This window comes from Choristoneura fumiferana, chromosome 2, assembly GCF_025370935.1.
Source record: "Choristoneura fumiferana chromosome 2, NRCan_CFum_1, whole genome shotgun sequence".
Lineage (NCBI taxonomy): Eukaryota > Metazoa > Arthropoda > Insecta > Lepidoptera > Tortricidae > Choristoneura > Choristoneura fumiferana.
Genome location: NC_133473.1, coordinates 11,837,534 through 11,855,684, shown reverse-complemented (window position 1 = coordinate 11,855,684; position 18,151 = coordinate 11,837,534). Strand labels below are relative to the sequence as shown.

General features: G+C 36.6%; 1 protein-coding gene across 3 annotated transcripts; it reads right to left on the bottom strand.

Annotated features, from left to right (window-relative positions):
- Positions 1-3,583: 3,583 nt before the first annotated feature.
- On the bottom strand, positions 3,584-15,688 carry LOC141443587 (ras-related and estrogen-regulated growth inhibitor-like). 3 transcript variants are annotated; one of them, XM_074108931.1, is made up of 7 exons: positions 15,659-15,688; positions 14,544-14,731; positions 11,384-11,520; positions 10,851-11,009; positions 9,947-10,099; positions 6,168-6,327; positions 3,584-3,964 (listed from the first exon to the last, which is right to left on the bottom strand). In XM_074108931.1, the coding sequence occupies exons 2-7, from the start codon at positions 14,674-14,676 to the stop codon at positions 3,741-3,743; spliced, it is 966 nt and encodes a 321-aa protein (XP_073965032.1). In that variant the 5' UTR covers positions 14,677-14,731; positions 15,659-15,688; the 3' UTR covers positions 3,584-3,740. The 3 variants fall into 3 exon arrangements, with proteins under 3 accessions (XP_073965032.1, XP_073965014.1, XP_073965023.1); XM_074108913.1 differs by having other exon boundaries at positions 3,584-3,944; XM_074108922.1 differs by having other exon boundaries at positions 3,584-3,944; positions 15,663-15,687.
- Between the last annotated feature and the right edge of the window lie 2,463 nt (positions 15,689-18,151).

Genomic DNA, 18,151 nt, shown 5'->3' with positions numbered 1-18,151 from the left:
ATGTTTATCAAAATGAATATCATGAAAATATTTGTGCAGGTTTGCAGTGCTCTATACTTGCAACTTAAAAAATGAGGATTAGATTATAATATAATACGGACAGACATATGGACAACAAAATGATCCTATAAGCCATAAGGGTTCCATGCCTCAGTTGGCAAAAACGAATAAATTAATAGTTTAAAAAACACTAGAAAAACATGGTTTTATTAATGCACGTAAAAACAAAAAATAAATTATGGATCGTTCAAGTTGTCTCTATTTCTGGGCTGAAGTGTAAACTATGTGCTTTTAATTATAATATTTGACTGTAAAAGCGTGGGGCGCTGGAACAGGAAACACGTTCTTGTTTAACTTGTTGAAAGATCTTATTCTTTGTTTTTACGTACATTTATAAAAGCGTGTTTTTTTAGTGTTTTTTTAAACTATTAATTTATTTTATAGTTTTTGGTCTTTGATAACGAAATATTTTTAACATTTATACATTTATTATAAGTAGGCGAATGAGCCCGCATCCTCTCCATCTCCGCCAGTGCGTCTGTATTGCATGGTGTTTTATCTGTCAGCTTAGAACAATGACATGCCAGTGCCTATCTTCCGGCTTCATCATTAGACTCTGAAACCTGATCGTGTTCAAAGTCTATTACGTGGCCTTTCTCACAAGTGCAAACACGACTATGATACGATATTCCATCATGAAGTTCCAGTTCCGGCTCCATCATCAGACCAGTTCGACAGTACCATATTATTGTATTGTCATCAGAACTACATACAGCTGCCAATTTTCATTACGCTACGACCCTTGGAAGATGGTTAAATTAGTTACCTTAGATTCCATTACATAGTTACATACAGGTCGACCTAATAAAAGCGTGTTAAAAAGATTTTTACGTTGGCACATTATAATATATACAGTACAGTACACCTAGTTGTCACTTTTTGTGCGGTGGTCATAGTTTTGTTGAGGACGAAAGAAGAAAATGTTGGCATTTTTTTATTACGCTCACGTTGATATCATTACAGCTTTAACTAAGGGTATCTATGTACAGCAGATAATACTAACTAATGCCTAACAGGCGAATACCTAAGATAAAAGCAATCTCTACTCGGTGCCATTTCTGACCTTTCACGTCTGTAATTTTCCATTATTCACGTTGGGTAACGCTTGTTACCTAGTAAGACTAGAGCTCTAAGTAGATATTCTACTCGTATCTATGGAGATACTAGAGTAAACATTATCGCTAATAGGCAACCCGGAACTAAGAGAAACGCGCGAGTTGCAGTAGCCGCCGAGTCGCGTTGCTGATGATGATGATAATGGATGATGGACGATGGGCGATGGACGTTGTACGGGAATGGACGATGGACGAGAATGGGCTATGTGCTTGTTTGTTATTAAGTGCCTAAATGCCAAGTTTCATGGTTTTATCTTCGACAATGGCGAACTTCCACCATATAAACTTTCATCCCCTATTTCAACCCCGTAAAGCCTTTTTTCGCGATGGTAGATAACCTATGTTCTTTCCCAAGATCTAGTCTATCTCTGTGCCAAATTTCATTAAAATCGGTTTAGCGGTTTAGGCGTGAAAGCCTAACAGACAGTTGTCTGTCTGTTACTTTCACATTTATATTATATATTAGTATAATAGTATGGAAGTATGGATATTTGAGAAATTAGGCATAATTTAACTTAAAAAAAAACTAATCCATTTACAATAATTCTTATATTATCTCACAATAACTCCATTCGTAGCGGTTTCTCGTTTGACTTTTTATCACGTACAAATGTTTCTTTAAGTTGACAAGTAGGTAGGTATCCCTTAACGGGTCGAGAAACTGTTTATCCAATTTTTTTTTGTCTAAAATGGTAAATAATTGTGGTTTGCGAAAAGATGATTCATGCGCGCTCGGGTTAGTTGCACGCCGCGATTGTATCGAGCCGGCCGGAAAGGGGTATATTTACACGTTTGTCGTCTTCCCGTAAGTATTTTAAATTATTAAAATAGTAATAAAAACTTAAAAAAAATATAGCTGTTACCGCTACTACAAAATTGGTAGAGCCATATGGCTCATCTAGAATGGAGTACCTACTTAATGCAAAATACATAGTTTTATGAGTTGCTCTTGAAAAATAATATAATATGATGAAAATAATTAACATGTTGTAGGTAACATACATGGTCCCTGAAAATAATATAATAATAAACACACGTTATTTTGATATTATGTACACACATTTGAAATATATCATGCACATTTAGAATCGCATCTATATAGGTAACGTATACCTGCAAAGCAGTTCAATGGTGTGTACAGCAGCTTACAGCCAAATCCTCTTATTCTGAGAAAAGGCCCGTCCTCAGGTACCTACTTATATATAATTAGGTACTTATGTATATGTATTTATATGCTGATACTTTCCGTGAACACGTCGTTTTTTAAATAACATCAAATAATTCTAATACTTTCGCATGTGTTTCTCATTCAGACGGAGCTAAGTATTTTAATCATTGCATTTAATGACATACGGATATTTGACGTATGAAAGGATCATTAAAAATGATTTTATGAGGGCACTACCTGTGCTAGTGTGACTGTGTGCGTGGATGAGTCAATATAATTTATGTGAAGAATAACGAAAATGAACAAAATTAAATGCAATTGTCTGGACATGTGAGATGAGATTTGTGAATAAGTAGAACCCATAATGGCATATAGACGTCGAATAATTTCTAGTTTTTATTTAGTTTAGAAATCATTTATTTTTATCATTTTGTCATAAATAAATACTTGGTTATTCTAATAGGCCGGTAGATAGTACTTCATATTTATTATTTACAGGTATACCTACTAACGATTATACATTTATAGAGCATAAGAAAAGAGAAGAGAAATATAGTATAGATTTAGGTAACCTATATTGAATTAAAAATAGCATCACACTGAATGGCCTTAATAAAATTTCCCAATATCAATATACTTATAGGGACCATCAACAAATGCCAATCCTGGCCTCAGAATTCATAGCAAATTGCATAATTACAATACAAATAGTTAGTTTAAACACCACAGGCATAGATCGATCATGGTTCTGAATAAATTATCGTTTTAAAATTGTATGCAACTGATACAGGTTGATCCACAAGAGCTGGCTTAGAAATTTTTGTAGGAAAATGACAGCTGCATGACATTTTCACATTTTTGTGAAGTGCATTCAAATAGGTTACACCTAGATACTTTCATTCACTCATTCAATCCAGTCCTGCCAGCTCTTGTGAATCGATCTGTATTAGGTAAGTACGAGGTACAGTCACCAGCATTAATATCTGCCACAGCGGAGCGTGCAAAAATATCTGACATGTCCTTCCGGAGCTAGAAATAGAGTCGTATCAGATATTTATGCACGCTTGTTGTGTCAAATATTGGTGCTGGTGAATGTACATACAAGCAAGTATCAGCAAAACATAGAGCCACATGTACTTACATATATGCGTATATCATACTTAGAATTCTTTTTTACAAATAAATGCTCGTTTTCAATCATTCGTTGTTCACCTTAATAAATTAAGTAAGTACTCGTAAATCAATTTCATGTTCATTAGTGTATAGCCGACTGCCACTTTATTTAAGGTTTAATTTTAACAAAAACACAAGATTCTTCTTTTAAGTATGCTAATAAATAATTAACACTAATTCACGTCCTTAATAAGTACTGGCATTGTTTCCCCTCATAGCAACGCTCATTCTCCTGACAGGTGGTGGGATGGTGCGGACACTGGGAGGGTGACGGAGTCTGGCGGGGCGCGGGGGCAGGCGGGAGTCCGTGCTCGCTCGTGCTCGGAACTCTTCGGCGCACTCGGACTGGCCTGAGGAAGAGGTCGAGTCGCTTCTGGACACTCCGGCCTCTTCGTCCTCGTCGAGCTCCACCTCGGTCCAGCGCCGACCTGAAACGTAGAATTTGAACCTGAGGTATACAATAAGGCATCTGTTCTTTTCCTAGTTGGCCTAACCGAGGTTAGCACTGAGATTTTCGCGACGAAGTCAAATTTGAATACTAGGGCACACAAGAGATTTTTATTTGCGCAAAATTTGCCAAGTTAAGCCGTGGCCGACCAAGAGCAGTTGAAGCTACTAAAAGTCAGTTACCCCTACAGAGTAGGTATTTTCTATTTTTCTATAAGGTTGGGTTTCTTGCAGTCGGCCCCTTGTCTACGGGCCATTATTTTTAACGTGTACATGGCTTTTCCGCACCCGTGATGCTACTTACTACATGGCCTCAATACATGGTAGATAAGCACGGCGTATCACAAACTAAATACATACGTATAGGTACAGAACCAACCAAACAGCTTTAACAAACCTTAAGGCATCTTCTCCTATGGGTACATACTCAGAACTATCAATAAAGCTAAAACGTTACGCGTTCTCCAGCTCAGTCTGTTGCGAAACGTCGCCCTATTTAAACCTGACAAAAATGGGTCATTGCATAGATAATCCTTAAAAAAAATTAGGTTATTTTCCAGAGAGTAGAAACACGTTTTACAGTCGCCATCAGTTATTTTGCAGCGGCCAAGGTGGTTAAAAATATCGAAACGTGAAGTCTAAGGCCTTGAGAATAGAGTGTATGTTCTAGGTATGTTCCGATATTCTTGACCACCTCGGCCGCTCTGAAATATCTGATGGCGACTGTAAAGGGGTTGGAAAATCATTTCCCCGAAATTATTATTTCCTAGTAGCAAAATTTCCATTCGCGTTTTTCCCAAATTCAAATAATTTATTCAGGAAATAGGCCGCAATGGGCACTTTTACACGTAATTTTTTAAACTACCAGCGCATTCGTAAAGACCATCATTGTCAAGAAGAATGCACCGCAAGAAACTTGGCAGAAAGACATTTTTTTCAGAATAAAATAATTAATAATTAATTAATCTCTATACATACCTGTGTTTTCTGTACTGCTTACTGTGTTGGTGTGCAATAAAAAGTTATTGTATTGTATTGTACAAATAAAATACTTAAAAACTACAGTATAAAATTAAAGAAAAAATACAAAAAAAGAATAATAATACATGGCCATACGTGGTGTGCAAAGTACGGTCCGTGGGCCAACTCCGGCCCGTGAAGGGGCCCGCCGACGTTCTTTCGAAGTGAATAGTACCTACATATATGGCCCGCGATTATTATAATATAATTTTATTATTTGGCAAAAACACGTAAAATATAAAATAGAACGGTGTAATCCTGGCCCTCCTCTAAAATATCTGCAGGGCTACTAAGAAATTCGAAACTCGAAGTTCGTGTCGTTCGGTCCCTCTGACACTTGTACTATTTAATACGAGAGCGAGAGGGATGATACGACACGAACTTCGAGTTTCCAGTTTCGTAGTAGCCCTGCTGTAACTTTCTGGCCCCCCATGAAGAAAGTTTTCCCACCACTGCATTGTATGGGGTCCCTTAGTTACAAAACTAAACACTAACTATATCTACGTTTAGTGGAAGTGTAGAATGCTTCCACCGTCATAAAACCCCCTCTAAAATCTAAACCAGTGGGTGGAAAATTTTGAAAAAATTCAGGATGGTAGTAAGTATATCAAACTTTCAAGAAAAACTATAACGGCTAAGTTTGCTTGAGAATTATTAGTAGTTTATGAGTAAATAGCAGTCTAAAGTATAAAATATACCTAAACTTGGAAGATAAAAAATGGAATATAAAATACGAAAACTTAGAAAAGTATTACTTAATTTTTTCGTAATGGCTACGGAACCCTAGTTTGGGCGTGTCCGACACGCTCTTGGCCAGTTTTTTTTCCAATACGCTTTTTTACTGAAGCTTTTTTTCACAGTAGCGTTTTTTGCCAATCAGAATCGACACAGAAACATAGGTAGGTTTAGGTTACGTTAAATTTGCATCGGAGCTCCGTCGACCGATACTGTGTCAGTGTCGACTCTGATTGGGAAAAAACGCCACTGTGAAAAAGCTTTTGTAAAAAATCATTTGCTACTTACTAGGAAATAAAGATTTTGGGGAAATGATCTAACCAGTCCTGTACAGGCCGAGATGATGAAAATACTAAAAAATCAGGAGAGGCGAAAAAGTGACATCAGTTTAAGGATTTCTATTCCTCTAGTATTATATAGTTTTGTGGGCGAGATGATAAAGAACTTACACAAAGCGGAGGGCTCCGGCGTGGTGTCGGAGACAGCTCTCGCGAGCGGCCGCTCGAGTGTCGAGGGGTGCACTTCGGAGTCCGCGGATGCCACGCGCCCGCGCGACCACTTGCTGCCCACGCGCCAGAAGCGGCGCACGTCGCGGAACACTCCCCATACCTACGCAGAGAATACACGAATGAGCTTTTTTATATCTATCTTTACATATAATAAAGCTGAAGAGCGTCAAAAGTCTGTAGGTACTTACATGGAAGATATTCGAAAAAAACCACTACACTCGATTGAGTTAAGATTGCACCTGAATCGTATGACGCTACTTAGGAACGAGGTATGCATAGGTACTTTTTTTCACGACAATTGAGTACCCTCCGGAACTAAAAGGATTTGCTCACCCGCGACCATATATATGATAGTTAAGCTTATGCAAAATATGCGTGTTCATGCAGTTCCTCCACCTCCACACTGTAAGAACACACACAAATCACACAAACCCATCTGTCACCACTACCATACCACTACTGACTCAACCAGAGCTCATCTTCAGAGTAACACAACCGTACCGTACACCATGCTACCAGATGTTAGACTAACTCATCTATATCATCATGATAGCATCAGGTCGCGGGTGAGCAAGGAAATTCTTTTAGTTCATTGATATGGATCTCCGCAAAGTACGCACAACCCTTGCTTTGTTATGCGAATGTGTAGAAATTTGGAACGTTCGGTTGTATAATTTCCTACAACATTGTTGTTTGCTCCTGATCCCTGTTTTCTGTGACAAAGGGACGGTTTTCACTTTGAGCCAATGAAATTTGAAAATAACGTTTTGGTTATTCCCAGTCCGATCCGAGCGCAAAAAGGGAAGCTCAAAAGGAATATTATTTAATTTAACGGCAGTGATGCACATAATTCGCAAAATACTCCCAGAAGTATACACGAAAACCTTATGATGTTTATTTTATGAATAATCCTATGTAAAGCAACCCGTGTAAGTCATTTATTGACAGTAATAGGCAATTAGGCAGTAAAGTAAATTACGCGTTTGATATGGTTTAGTTTAGTACATTTAAAATTCTTCTTGTTCATCTATTTACCTCTTAGAAGAACAGTTCTCAGAAGGACTTTGTTCCCGTCAGGAATACAAGTTGTTAATTCAATAATACTTAAACTCATCTATTTAATTGCTTGTAACTCCCAATTTAAAGGTAAATAGGCTCTACCTACATTATTTAACTCTCTGAGAATGATGTATTTTTAATCTACAATACCGTAAATGTTTTTTGATGTTCCCGGGTGCGGACGCCATTTATTTCAAGAGCGAAATTAATGTGATTAAATTTTTAGGAGATTGGATATTTTAATGAGGTGCCAAAGCTGAGCGCGTCGTTGTATTTATACCAACGAGGAAAAAGTTAATTTACATGTTTAAATTGACAATGTTTGACGATTAACGATTGTTAACCAAAGTTACGCCTAACGATTCTATAATAACTCGAATTAAAGAAGTAATCATAAAAAAATAGTCTGAATTCGTTTATTCGGCGGGTATACAGTATGCGATAGAGAATTAACAACCACCGCAGTTTTGTTATTTGTATGAATTTCTAACTATCTTTATTTCTAACTTCTATTTTGTTGATAAGTTATTACATTCATTACATGCAATACCTATGCGTCGTACAGTTTTTAATAATCAATTACTTAATTACTGAATACTGTATGGCGGTTTCTCATCCATGCTGGTAAATAGATAATTAGATATTTCAAGTATCTGTTTAAAACATAATTACGTAATTAATTACCTATAGCTTTTCAATCTTTACCAAAAAATAACTAGCTATTTTGGTGTTTGTTTTTTTCTTTTTTAAAATAGGGTTAAACATAAATTAACTCAATTAGGTCTTATAAATACCTAATGCTAATTTTAATATTTGCCTATAGGTATGCCTTATCCACGCTGTAGAACACCTCGGCGTAACGTCGAATGAGCTATAGTGAATATTTTTAACAATTTAAAAGATATTATAAAAAACCGGCCAAGAGCGTGTCGGATACGCCCAGGGTAGGGTTCCGTAATCATTGCAAAAAAATCAAGTAATATTTTTCTAAGGATTTCGTATTGTGTACGGAATCTTCCAAGTTTAGATATCTTTTATACCTTAGGCTGCTATTTACTCTTAAACTACTAATAATTCTCAAGCAATCTTAGTCGCTATAATTTTCCTTGTAAATTTGATATATTTACTATATATTCCAAATTTTTTCATATTTTCCACCTAACAGTAGATTTTAGAGGGGCGGACGCTCGATTTTATTGAAAATCTGCATTTTAAAGTTGAATATTTCGCAAACAGATCAATTAATAGGAATATCGTCTTCGCAACCCCCCAATGGTTTTAAAAGACATAATTATCCAACAATACTCCACACTATAGGTTTAGTCGAGAAAAAAAATCAACCTCACTTTACGCCTATGGGAGATACCCTAAAAAATTTTTTTTTTATTTGTTTTATTTTACCACTTTGTCGGCGTGACTGTTATGTATATTCATGCCAAATGACAGCTTTCTAGTAGTACTAACGGTAACGGTCTGAGCTTAGCCGCGGCCGGACAGATAGACAGACGGACAGACATGGCGAAACTATAAGGGCTCCTAGTCCTAGTTGAAATGAGATGAAATTCGAAAATCGAAGTTTGTATCGCACCGTCCCTCTCAAACTCGTATTAAATAATATAGGCGTCAGCGGGACGGCAAGATACGAAGTTCTAATTTTGCACTTTGTAGTACAGGGCCAGATTACGTCATGACTAATGTCTAGTTACTTATCGCGGCATATCGGATTTCTATTCTATTTAGTCTCGCCCAGAGCAAAAAGTAATTTTAATCTAAGCCCCTAAATGCCTCTGACGTAAGCATTCAAACACTCTACTCCAAACTGCTCGCGATATATTTGTGATTCTCTGGCGGTGCATGTGCAGTGCAATGAGCACTTAAACAGCTCAAGTTTAAATCGGCCATGAAACTCAAAGTTGAAGGACTATTAATACACTAGTGAGAATACTAAACGGGTATAAAGTTAACTTAAAACAGGATTGGCTCATTGGCTCTCACTTGTAAATTGTGAAGATCGCAAGACGAGATTCTGGCTTTTCGCCGAAAATATTTTCCCAAATGATTCATATGGACGAACGACATTTTTTCTGAAACTGTTTACTATTTAGGATGTATTTCAGGACTATCTTGTATAAACCTATAGGTTAGGTTAGGTTAGGTTAGCTTTAGTTAGCTTTACCAGAGTGGAACTTTTGTTACTCATGTTGACATCCCATACATCTGCCAAAGAAGTTATACCGAAATTGGCTATGAAAGGGTTCCACCATGGTACGTGAGTTTCCTCGAACAATTAAACAAAACCGGCCAAGTGCGAGTCGGACTCGCGCACGAAGGGTTCCGTACCATTATCTATACAACATTAGACATTAGCAAATAACGGCAAAAAATCAAGTTTGTTGTATGGGAGCCCCCCTTTGAATATTTATTTTATTTTAATATGATTACTATACAACTAAAGATTCTGTGAATATTTCAAGCGTCTACCTGTTGCCGTTATTAATACCAAGCAAATAACGGCAAAACAATCACGTTTGTTGTATGGGAGCCCCCCTTAAATATTTATTTTATTCTGTTTTATAGTTATTTTTGCAACAAGAGCGCAAAGTTGTTTTTTGTTGCGAGTGTTGATTTTGAATCCCGAGTAAGCGAACGAAGATACTTGCTTGGTCAATGCTCTCGCGCACTGAGATCTCGTGGAAGCAGATACAGCCGATCTCCTTGCAGCGGCGCTGGCCGTCTTCGGTGGAGACCATGCGGTCCCCGGGCTGGTCTGCTTTGTTCCCCACCAAAACCACTGGTGTCTCCAGGGTACAATCCTGCAAATAGCGAACAATATGTTAAGGTAATCACTTCACTGTTAGAGATCCCTTAAGGTAGAGTTCGCCTTTGTACAAGTATATCAACGTTTGTCTATCGCGTTTTTTTCTACAATAAAGGGTTTACCTACTTCCAAACCTACACATACTGTTCATAATGTAACGGTCAAAGTTAAGACCTTTTATCTGTAACCCTATTTCCTCCTGCTACCTACCTATACTTATCTTTCGCAACTTTCTTATTTATTTAAAACACCTACTTTGTCTAAGCAAATTTATATTAGGTACATTTACTAATTGTGTTCTACATGATTAGGTGCCTACTAAAGTTAAGTTAAAATTTTAGGAATTGACCTCCCTAATAAAAGCCAAAAAAACGGTAACAGGGTCATTATTTGAGCGTTAATTTTATTTGATTTGCGTGGGCACATTTTTGTTGACACGATAGAAGATTCTGTCACAGTTTCCAGGTTATATAGTAGAAGGAAAAGACGTCTAAAAATAATTAAAAATATCATCAATTTCTGGAAGGCACAAAAAAATGTGACCACGAAAATCGTGGGATTGAAACGCTCGAATAATGACCGAACAATGTATCTACCTAATTTATGATTTCCACATACCTACAGTATGATTCAATAAATAGAGACGCAAGTCCTCAACTCAATTACGTGAGAGAAATTCGAGGAATCGAAATGAAAATCGCAGCAATGCGAGGGGACATATAAATTAGGCGGGTAATAATATTAACCTTCATCGACGAGGCAATCCGACGACGTCTTTTATTGTAGTTGATTAGGAACTTGAGGCGATGGCACTCGTCAAAGGAGCACTTGTCTGTGACCGAGTACATCAGGATAAATGCCTCGGCCCACCTGATGTTGCTTTCCAGATTAGTGTACTCGCTCTCCTGAAAAAACATCAAAATGTCCCATTATGAGGAATTTTACTGGAGGGAACGTAACTAATTTCAACGACCATCGAACCACTGGCATAATGGCCAAATAAAAATAACTGTAGAGAGTCGGAATATCTTTTTTAAGTAATGTACCTATTAGAAGGTCCGATAAGTTATTGGACAAAAATACGAATGTAAGATTTTGATGATATTCTTGAGTATAAAATTAAGCTATCTTGTAAGTAATAACTATAATGTAACAAACATTGTCTCAGTTAAGTATAGACGACATTTTCGTTGATTATTCGCTACCCAATTTTAGCAAACAATGCACAAAGTGCCGGTAACAGGGTTTAAGAATTAATTGGCGAGAAATCATAACTCACGTGGGGATCGCCCGCAGAGTCCAATATTTCAAAATACACCATCTCATTGTCAATTACAGTTTGAAAGGCGTAAATCTTCTCCAAATTGGGATCGTATTCCCCTATGAAGCGGCGTGTAATGAATCTTACGACTAGGGCTGTAAGTAAACAAATTTGCTGCTTAACTGGGTAATGAAATAGGTCTTTAAATGTTGTACATTAGACAAAATAAACATCAAAAAGGTTACTATGTGACGCCCACAAAACAAGTACAACAAATCCCAAGTTCACATTGATATGCTAAATGTCTGGTCTGATTTAGTTAGGTACACAATCATGATTGTGTTTGTCTAGCATCTAATTTTGGATTACGTACATTAATACTTACATACCATTATTAGACGGTGCCCGCGACTCCGTCTGCGAATAATTCGTTTATTGATATTCCTACCGGAACTACGCAATTTTTCGGAATAAAACTGTCGTATTTACTTGTCAGGGCCTCCAGCTATCTTCATGCTAAATTTCATGTAAGTAAATGGTCCGCTTGTTAAAACGTGAAGCGTGAACAGACAGAGCCACAGTTAATTTTACATTAAAGTTATAACTATGAAAGTACGGATGCGAAACTAAATATTTTCTTGCAGATTGTTTTAAGTTCATAAATCTTATCACGCAGAGAGCTAAAAGCTATTTAATAGCGACTCTACATTTAAAACTAGAAAGCGCTTGGGAATTATTTTAAGGAGTTAATTTGATGCTGACTGTGTTACGTCTTAATCAGTTCCCCAACGTAATTAATCAGCAATCAAGTGCAGATGTCAAAGTTAGTCTAAACTATATTATGCTATCTATTCAGCACCCTTGACAAGCGGCTCTCCCAGTTAATTGTAGTGAGAGGCAAATTTCGGGATTCCTAATACATTCCCATGATCTTGATTCTGTAGTCTACAAACTAAAAGTAATCGAGTGAAGGGGAAAACATTGAGTTTAGGAAGTGAAGTTAACAAAGTTTGTGTTAGGTACCATAAAAACTTCTTCCTGAAATCGACGTTACGCGAACTCGATCGGTCTTCCATTGAAATGAACCGCCCGATATAAAATCGCCGTTAGCTGTATCGTAAAAACTTTGGTGGTCTAAAGGCCAACTATAAATATCAAGCTATCATTATATCTGTGCACACAAACGAAAATATGTTTCAATATTAATTTCCGCACAAACATAACAAAAATACTTTCTTCTAGGAAATGATATAAATAACGTCGACATAAAGCTAAGCTGCCACAGATTCACAGGTAAGAATAATGAAAATGACAAAATAATAAAAAACCATCCCGTGAAACTCGTGAAAGTTATTTGACCGTGACAGAGTTACTGAAACTAAATTAGGTTCCTCTGAAGACAAGTTTGCTGCTTCTTGGATAAACATTAACACGATATATTACTGATTCTGAACACGAACTTCCAATCATCAAACAAACAACCCACCTAATTCTTACGAGCAAACTTTGAAATATTAGACTGCCGTTTCGTTATTGGGGTTCTGTAGGTACTAAAAGACGAATCCATTCGAATCCTAAGCCTATTACGCCGTCAAACCTTTGGTCTAGCTGTCGTCTATCATATTTAAGAGATATAGATAGATCCTTTAAGACATAAATACATATTGGTGGCCGATCAAAAGTTTCTATAAAACAGAATAGGTATATAACTAAGTTAAGTGTTGAGTGGCGATTTTTAGTTGATAAAAGAAACTTATTTTACCAACGTATTTATTTTATTGCTCTATCTAATAACGGCAATGTTTTCATGCAAGTGTACGTGTTAGGTATTATATTATAGTACAAACTTTAAGCCAATAATAGTATTTTATGCAACTGTATCGTAATAGGGGTCCTTAAAACACTAGTGTAGCCGAGTTTCATAATAGGGTCACATGAGTGTTTTAAGGCCTAATTACGTACAGTTGCATACAATATTTTATCTATATCCATATATTAAATCCTCTATCATGTGTTCAAGAACCATTGAGAATGACCTGCATTAACGAGAAGTAGGTAGGTATGTCTGTCCCACGAGCTGCGCCCGCTGCGCGCGCGACGACGTGCTGCTGCACGTGGTCGCGGCGCGCCCACGTAATGACCATTACGATACAGCCGTGTTCATAATAGAATCCAATGTCGTAATGCTGGTCATTACCTATAATTTTTGAACGCATAATTGAGGATTTACTATATGGGTGTAGATAAACTCCTTTTTTTCGCTGTAAGTAAATGCGGAACTCTCAGCTTGCTGGCCTATCTAGCACTTGGCCAGTTTTTGCTAGTTTAGTTTGCGACTGGCCGAAAGTCATTATAAGACCTTCGACCGTGACATATTATAGCCTATTTAGGTACAGCTGCGGTGGAGCGAGTCGAGGAAACCGTGTGTCATACGATACAGCTTGCGACAATGGACCGTTCGTAGTGTAGCCACTTAGTATAAGCGTACTTTGTCCACTACTTTATACGGGTACGAGTGTTAATGATCAGTAAATGCCTCCTAAAATTAGTAGCTTAAACTGAGGTAATCTCATTGGAACACAAATACTATTTTCTGTTGTAGAGCTCATAATGAAGTAAAAAATCACCCCCACTTTACGTCTATGGGAGGTATGCAAAAAAAAATTCTCCAATTTTATTCCTACTATTTTCAAAGTCCCCAACGTCCAAAGTTAGGTACAGCTTTCTAGCATCGTCGTCTCTGAGCAAAGCCGCCGACAGACAGACATGGTGAAACTATAAGGGTTCCGTTTTTGCCATTTTGGTTATGGAACCCTAAAAAAGGTTCGAGTTACTTTAAATCAATTCAATCAATCAATTCAATTACCTGTCGACTCTCATCATTCATCGCCCTATCGCCTATAAGTAACTAAAGCGTTTTTAATTTCGCTACCGCCCCGACACGACACTCGCAGTGGAAGGTACTTCGTAGAAAAAGCCTAAAATCAGTTAAGTTCAATGTAGTTCTAATATTTTTTTATATCCTTTTAGTATTTAGGTTATTTGCGGTTGAGAGAACAAAAGTAGATAATATAATGTTGTACTCGTATTGTATTCATAACTATGGATTTGTATTCCGGTATACGATTAGTTAGCTCAGTTAAAAAAATAAAGACTATAGGTACCGTGTTGTTCTTACCAGACTTGCCAACTCCTGATTGCCCCAATACCATAATTTTGAATGGTTTCGGCTTAGGGTAGAGGCCGAGCTTGGCCAGCGAAGACTTGGGTGAGGTAGTGATGCTCATAGTTCCGCCAACGCCTCCGTTCATCCAATGTCCATTGGCCAAAACTACCCTTGCTAATCATTTTTCACACAAAAAGTTTCTGAAAAAAAAACCTAATATAGCCACTTGTACTGTTACTTATTCTGTTATATAGTTCAATGTTTCAAGGAGCAAGAGCCACATCAATCAGTTAATTTTCTTCTGGACAACACATATAAAGGCCTTTTTTATTACTTAGGTCCTTTGATGGTCCATCAATTTTGTTCACTCGAAACGCTTCAAGTCTTCGAACGCTTCAGTAAAATCCAATTAATTAAACTTGTAAATTGGAAAAATATATACCTCCGATCGTTACGGAATGAATCGATTAAAAAATTTAATAACTTAAAAATCCTAGTCTTTGATCGGAAACTGAGAGGAAATCTCAGTGAATATTCATCAGTCATCACGTCAAGTCAAGGTTCATACATCATCATACTTGTATTTCAATTAACAGCAAGTGCGTGTAGCGCAAATCATCGCGGCATAAAATTGGCTGTAATTCGGAAAGTATAAGGCGAAATTTATGTGGATTATTTTTAATAAATTGTTTAAAATAAAAATTACACAAAAATATACATATTTTGCACAGAACAATGCAATGAAAAATTCTGGTGTATGTTTAGTGGTAAAATATTCTGATATAGGTATACATATGTACAGTCGACCATTTTGAATCATAACCCAGGGTGGAACCTTTTAATAATCAATTTCACTATGATTTGCTTGACAAAAGTATGAGATGTCAACATGATTTTAGTAGCACAAAGGTTCCACCCTGGGTCATGATTCAATTTGTTCGACTGTACCTACGTACTTATTTCCTCCACAGATTCACTTTATTTTTGTTTATTTAGTGCGTCAAAGCGTAAACTTATGAATGAACCAGTTGTTGAAAACCTTCTCCCAATTCTCAAACATATCAAACCTTTGAACAATTAATGGCAATTTTAAATGTGGTGACGTCGTTATAAAAGAAACTTCGTACTTACTATGTTTCTGGCATCATTTTTATGGTGACGCAATTGAAGGTAAAACTAATCTGCAACTTTCCTTTCGGTCTTACTTTTTTCACAATATTTTTAAATTATTTAAATATGGAACTTGTATTAGGGGCGAAAATAAAAGAAGTGTTTTGGAGTAACGGAAGCGAGCGTCTCGGGACCCGTCGCGGCGCGAGGTGCTGAATCAACTGATAGCTCCGTAAATCTGCGGTTGTTTACTCCGCGTATATCTACAGGATGAATATTTGTTTGGTGTCTCGTGGAAATTGGAATAAACTGGAATAATCTACCCCAGAATATACAGTATTAATATAGGAAGTACGGGGCATCATTGATAAAGAGCGGTGGTAAATTAAACTTTTCGTAGGTATTTTCTTGGAAGTTGGTACAAAGGCTTCATATATGTACCTGAGAGTATGTTAGTAAAATTTACTTTTGCTTAATGAGGATGAAACCGTTTCCAGAAGTTAAATACTTTATTTTTGATTTATTTATTTATTTAAAGAAACGGATTATGGTAAAGGTAGGTACAATTGAAGTACTTATACTAAACTATCCTAAATTAACTATATATACAACTCCCCCAAGTCTTGAATTAAACTTTTTATTGTACAAAAGAAAATAAACAATATACAATTGATTTGAGATGCATGTACAAAGGCGGACTTATTCCTTTAAAGATATCCTTTAAAGGGATAAGTCCGCCTATCAGTCAACCTTTGACTCAAAGTCCTAACTAAACTCAAACTCCGTATCCAAAATGGCAAAAACGGAACCCTTTAGTTTCGCCATGTCTATTTGTCTGTCTGTCCGTCCGCGGCTTTTCTCAGGGACTATCAATGATAGAAAGCTGTTATTTTGCACGAATATATAATTATGTATGCCGACAAAATGGAACAATAGAAAATTAAAAAAAAAAATTTTAAGACTACTTAATATAGACTTAAAGTGGGGGTGTTTTTTTTTTCTCATCCAACCTTTTAGTGTGGGGTATCGATGGATAGGTCTTTTAAAACAATTGGAGGTTTGCTGATACGATTTTTCGATTCAGTGATTCGTATGCAAAATATTCAACTTTAAAGTGCAAATTTTTATTAAAATCGAGCGTCCCCCCCCTCTCTAAAATATCTAAACCGGTGGGTGGAAAAAGATGAACATTTGAGCCAGTAATCTGCCGTCATGATTGAGTAAAACTTTTAAATCCCATGTCGTTGATTTTCTGGTAAAGAAAGTCTTCAAATTCATTCACAAAAAAATTAGACCTTCTGGTAGGTGAGAGTGGACAAAGTAAGTACGCATAATTATACGTAATTATAGGTAATAGGTACTTAAGTGATTGTAATAATACATCAGAACAAGATCGAATGATGACTTTATTTTTGGCCAGTAGACATTGGAAGTACCTAATATATAAAAAGTTATAATATTAAAACCATATGTTTAGTGAGTTTTCAAAAGTTTATACTGAAACGAATAAAGTTTGTAATGTTTTATTACTATGAATTTATTACAAACGTATATTTAAACAATAAACGGTACAATGGGCACAAATGGTACTTCTGTCCTACCTACATCGTATACTTCCAGATTTCGATAGTAAAAGATTGGAAAAATTTTAAATGCTCACCCTGAAATTTTTTAATTACATCGCGTATACACTTGTCCGATATTAGCTGGCCACTTAGTTATTAAAAAAAAACATAAGAAACCGTACGGCACATAGGTACTATTCAAATTAGTTTACATCCTATACCTACCTTCATCTAATTGCTGCCCCAAAAACGTCCATTAATTGAAATTGATACTATAACTCTTTCCAATTTAAACGTCTTACAGGTACTGACTGCTTTTAACTAACCTACAAAACTTTTTAACAAAATAAATTTAAATGAATATTGTTCTGTTTTCATTAATCGATATTAAGCGTAGGACGTCTACTAACGAGATGGACGCATGATCTAGTTAAAGCCACGGGTTCAATGTGGCTGCAGGCCGCTTAAAACGGAAGACACTTGGAAGTCTATGGGGGAGGTATATGACTGTTTTCAATTGTTTCGTCGGCGATCATTGAACACCGAACGGGATTATGATTATTAATATGAAAAGGGTGAGATCATAAAAGCTTCCATAGAAAGGGCGCGTACGCTTGCCTGTACCCATAAACATAAGGCTTTACCAAAACCAAATCGATATTGATAAGCTCCTGTAACGCACGTAAAGCCACTTGTAATCTAATCGAACATAAAAAATATTATGAGGAAGCTGATAGGTACTTACTTTCAGATTGCTGCTCGATATTATGATCAAACTTATTTTACTATCGTAACCTACGAGCTCAATTTTACATCGGAAATTTAAAAGCTGTGGCAAGAAAACGACGAAAAGAAAAGCCGTGTCAGGCCGTGTGGGTGGAGTTGAGCTAATTATGATTAAGTTGAAAGATGAGTAGATGAGTAGGAAGAGAGTTTGAAAAAAAA